Source organism: Limanda limanda, chromosome 22, assembly GCF_963576545.1.
Source record: "Limanda limanda chromosome 22, fLimLim1.1, whole genome shotgun sequence".
NCBI lineage: Eukaryota > Metazoa > Chordata > Actinopteri > Pleuronectiformes > Pleuronectidae > Limanda > Limanda limanda.
Window position 1 is genome coordinate 1,410,966 of NC_083657.1, and position 4,838 is coordinate 1,415,803.

General features: G+C 44.6%; 1 protein-coding gene across 1 annotated transcript; it reads left to right on the forward strand.

Moving 5' to 3' along the window:
* Window positions 1-527: 527 nt before the first annotated feature.
* Window positions 528-3,867, forward strand: LOC132996029 (E3 ubiquitin-protein ligase TRIM39-like). Its single transcript, XM_061066329.1, has 7 exons — window positions 528-579; window positions 1,207-1,839; window positions 2,242-2,337; window positions 2,435-2,668; window positions 2,774-2,921; window positions 2,998-3,024; window positions 3,125-3,867. Exons 2-7 carry the CDS (start codon window positions 1,255-1,257, stop codon window positions 3,688-3,690), a joined length of 1,656 nt encoding a protein of 551 aa, XP_060922312.1. The 5' UTR covers window positions 528-579; window positions 1,207-1,254; the 3' UTR covers window positions 3,691-3,867.
* Window positions 3,868-4,838: the final 971 nt, after the last annotated feature.

Below are 4,838 nucleotides of genomic sequence, written 5' to 3' on the forward strand. Positions count from 1 at the left end.
TTCACAACACAACAGGAGGAGCGAACAGCATGACTCACAAATCAAGTTGCTTCTAAACAAGTGTTTGTTCCTTCTATCGTTTTGTAAAAGGTTTGAATACTGAAGAGAAACTGCTGAATGTGCATTTTGGATCACGTAGGGAAGTTTATTTAGCTTTTTTAAAACTGGTTGAAAAAGTTTGACCCTAATCACATAAATGAGTGCTGTCATATTTATATTCACACAAGTTCACTGAAATATGTTTTACTTTGCTATGTCTGAGTTGTGTTTCTCTCTTAGTCAATGAAACAAGTTCGACCGGTCGCTGCTGTAATAATAATTAAAATAAAACTGAGCAGCACACCCATGCAAAACCCTCCTGTATTTATTCATCATGATGACGTGTCTCTTTGGATAAAGGAAGTAACCGCAGGGCGGGAACTTTGTCAGAAATGAAACTTAACACAAAGCTGAGGGCACGCCCACACACGCACACACACACACACACACACACACACACACGCAGACACACACACTAGGTGGGAGTAGAGAGAAGGAGAGCGAAGCCTGAAGGATTAACAGCATCTGAACAGCTGAAAGGTAAAAAAGTATTGTTTTATCACATTGAATTGTATTAGTTATATAGTTTTATACTTAAATGAAACACAACGACTGGTTAATACTTTCACTGTAGTTGATTGTTGCTCTACTACTTTACACTGTAAGGTGTTTAGTGTTGTAACACACTGTGCGATCATCTGTACACATGGTTTGTTCCGTGATCCTCCAAACGTTTATAATTACAGTTTCTGCTATTGTGACAAACACACACACACTCACACACACACCTACACGCACACAAACACACACACACACACACAGAAACACAAACACACACACACCCTAGGCTGGATTGTCTTGCAGGTGTGTCAACGCAAACAGAGCTCAGAGCTACAGCAGGATCACAGTGTTGAAAATGTGTTTTGTCGTCGTGACTTTTTGAAACTGTGCTAAATAAATTATCTGTAAACACAAATTTTAAATAAAGAATCAGGAGCTAAATCCAAGTGTTTGAGACAGAGGCTGAATAGAGGAGCTGCAGCATCGGAGAGAGTCTGAGGAGTGAGATGTTTTCTGAACTTTGGAGCATGAAACAACATTTGAAAGTAATAACACAAATTAAAATAATCACACTGGATATGAGTGACATGTGTCTCCTTTATGCAGGTTGATTGAAACCGCCCCTCAGACCTTTGTGACCTCCTGGTTCTCGTGATGGCCTCGGCTGCTGCATCACCCAAAGGGACCAGTCTGCTGGAGAAGCAGTTAACATGCTCCATCTGCATGGACCTGTTCAAGGATCCCATCACTACAGCTTGTGGCCACACCTTCTGTAAGGAGTGCCTGGACATCAACCGTAAGTACAGCAGCAGCGAGTGCCCCCTGTGCAGAACTCTTCTGATGAACACGGCAGCTGTGAACATCGTCCTCAGAGAAATCGTCCGGCAGCGTGAGTCGGAAAATCCTGAGAAGAAGAAAAAGAAAAGTATCTTCACCGGGCAGGACGGCGAAGTGGCCTGTGACATCTGCACAGAGCAACCGCTCCGGGCCGAGAAGTCCTGCCTGGTGTGTCTGGCCTCGTACTGTTCCACCCACCTGCAGAACCATGCTTCAACCCAGAGGCTGAAGGGCCACAAGCTGGTGGCCCCGGTGAAGAACCTGGACGACAGGGCCTGTCTGAAGCACGGGCGCCCGCTGGAGCTGTACAGCAAGAAGAGGCAGAGCTGCATCTGCGTCCGCTGTCTGGAGGAAGGGCCAGAGGAGGTGGTCTCCAACGAGGACGAGTGGGAGAAGAAGAAGGTGGATTATGAAGAACAAGTGATATCATGATGGTAGAAGTTGGGATAATGACTTGTTTGCGTATTGTCCGTTACAGGTTGAACTTGAAAACGCCAAAACAGAACATGGGAGCTGTCATGTCCTCCCTTTTTACACACGATTGTTTAAGAGTAGAAACCAAAGTCTGTCATGTGATTATTTACCAACCAATGAACTTGTACACATGGTGTCCTGTCTGACCACTAGAGGCGCTATGGAGACAGATGTTACAGATTTCAATATTTAGTTTAACATGTTTTATGATCATTAAATGCATTTGTCACAACTTTGAGCCTGACAATACAAATTAATAATTTTTGTACATGAAACTTGATGCTGCTCAGTAAAGTGTGGTTTTCTAACTATTCTTATTGTCCGTTACAGTTTGAACTTGAAAACGCCAAAACAGATCTAGAGGCAAAGATTCAGAAGAGAGAAACACAACTGGACGAGCTCAGTAAATCTGTGAAGAGCTGCCAGGTGAGAAAAACAAACGTCACTGATCCTGGACTCACATGGATTTAAAAGTATAGTCATTTTTGTGTTAAACTGAGGCTCCATTCCCGTCCTTCTTCAGGACCTGCTGGAAAATGAGTTGCGGGACATTGAGGCCGTGTTCGCCGCCGTGCTCGCCATCGTGGAGGAGGCCCGGGCGACAGCTCTTCAGCCGCTGGAGGACAGGAGGCGGGTCGTGAAGCAGGACGCAGAGAACCTCAAACAGGATCTGGAATCGGAGATCAGCCGCTTCCAGACGACCATCTCTGAGCTGGAAGATATCAGTTCACTCGAGGATCACATCCATTTCCTGCAGGTGAGAGAGGGTACTACGTGTTGAAGGACTTTAGTTAGATTGCTGTCAGCGTGTCTGTCTATTCATCTCTCTCTCTCTCTCTCTCTCTCTCTCTCTCTCTCTCAGAACTACCCATCTCTTCAGAACCTGGACGACATCACGGACTGGGCCGAGGTTCAGTTGGACACGTCATTGTCATTTGGGACGATGAGAAAAACCACAGCTATTATGAAAGAGAAAGTCCAAGAGGAGCTGGAGAAGCTGACGTCCATCGGTAACAGTCAAATTATGAAATGATAAAAGCTCAAATCTTGACTTGATTGATCTAAAACTATTTATCCGCTTCACAGAACTCAGGAGAATCCTAAAGTTCACAGGTGTGTGATATGTTCACTTTCTTCCCACGACAATATCTTTGAAGCAGTACACGTTTTGTTTTTTCCGATGACATCGTAACTTTCCTCTCGTCCTCAACAGTGGACGTGAAGCTGGATCCAGCCACCGCTCACCAGTGCCTCCTTGTGTCTGATGACGGAAAGGAAGTGGAAGACGGAGAGGAGGATCCGGAAGTGGACGACGCACCGGAGAGGTTTGACATGTTCGGCAGCGTCCTGGGGCTCAACGGCTTCACCTCCGGCAGGTCGTACTGGGAGGTGGAGGTCGGGAACAAGACCGGGTGGGACCTGGGCGTGGCCAGAGGGGACGCTAACCGCAAGGGGAAGCTCTCGCTGAACCCAGACAACGGCTACTGGGCGACCGTGCACTACGACCACGACAAGTACGCGGCTCTGACAGCAACGCCGCTGCTCCTCTCGCTGCTGCTCAAGCCGGAGAAGGTGGGGGTGTTCGTGGACTACGAGGAAGACCTCGTGTCTTTCTACAACGTGACGGCTCAGACTCACGTTTACTCTTTCACCGGGTGTTCGTTCAGCGGGGAGCTCTTCCCGTATTTCAGTCCGCACCGAAAGCAAGACGATCACAGCGGTGATCCGCTGATTATCTCACCCGTGAAACAACGTGAACAAATCATGGATGAGTCTTGAGGAGTAGATGTGTGTGTTTGGTTTGTTTGTTAGAGGAGGAGGGGAATTAAACACACTCCCAACTTTGGGTTACCATAGTTACTGTTTCCGGCAGACTGTAAATAAAGATGGCCGACGCGTCTCCACTTCCTCACGCTGCACAAATATGAAGCAAAAATATCTCTGATACAGGCGTCGCCATCTTCTGCTGGTGAAGTCATTTGATTTAAAATCGTGTTCCATGATTAATTGATTGGTTCATGCCCCATTCACTAACATGGAGGAGGTGCGGTTTGTGACCTATTCTACAGCCAGCCACTAGGGGGCGATCATACTTTCTGTCTTTACTTTAGGGAGCTGTCATGTCCTCCATTTTTACACACGATTGTTTAAGAGTAGAAACCAAAGTCTGTCATTTGATTAATTACCAACCAATGAACTTGTACACGTGGTGTCCTGTCTGACCACTAGAGGCGCTATGGAGACAGATGTTACAGATTTCAATATTTAGTTTTACATGTTTATGATCATTAAATGCATCTGTCACAACTTTGAGGCTGAAAATACAAATTCATAATTTTTGTACATGAAACTTGATGTTGCTCAGTAAAGTGTGGTTTTCTAATTTCTCACGTCAACAAAACGTGTTTGGGCGAAGGGACCAAATAAAAATACCTAATTCCAAAAATATGTCACATTTCTGACCTCATGATAATTAACTTCAGTTTCTTCACAAAATTGCACTGAATAAAACTGTTTATTGGGTCATCACTGTACTGTTTAAAGTAATTTTTCTGACAGTGATGAATACAAATAAAGTTGTAAAATGCTAAGAATGAGTTTGTAATTTGATGACAATTTTTTCTTATTATTGTGCTGCGATGAAACGTTATGACTGACAGCTGAGTGATGGTTCCAAATCACCAGCACAAGATGGCAGCAGCAGAATATTTGGAATATTTTGGTTTCATTTTCATGCAGCGGGAGGAAGTGGAGACACGTCTACGGTTCTATTACACTTTGTTTATTTTTTCCTTTTCTTCCTTTAAGGCAAAGCAAGACAATGTCAAAGTCAATTTTATTCATATAGCACATTTAAAACAACTTGTTTGAGCAAAGTGCTTTACAGGATGAGTGGCACGACCAAAGGACAGTTAAAACGTAATACA

What these genes read in the sequence shown, in the direction of transcription:
- LOC132996029 (XM_061066329.1), top strand. Translation starts at nt 1,255, where the DNA reads ATGGCCTCGGCTGCTGCATCACCCAAAGGGACCAGTCTGCTGGAGAAG. An exon ending in AATCTGTGAAGAGCTGCCAG is followed by an intron (nt 2,338 to 2,434) that starts GTGAGAAAAACA and finishes GTCCTTCTTCAG; the next exon opens with GACCTGCTGGAAAATGAGTT. An exon ending in GGAGAAGCTGACGTCCATCG is followed by an intron (nt 2,922 to 2,997) that starts GTAACAGTCAAA and finishes TCCGCTTCACAG; the next exon opens with AACTCAGGAGAATCCTAAAG.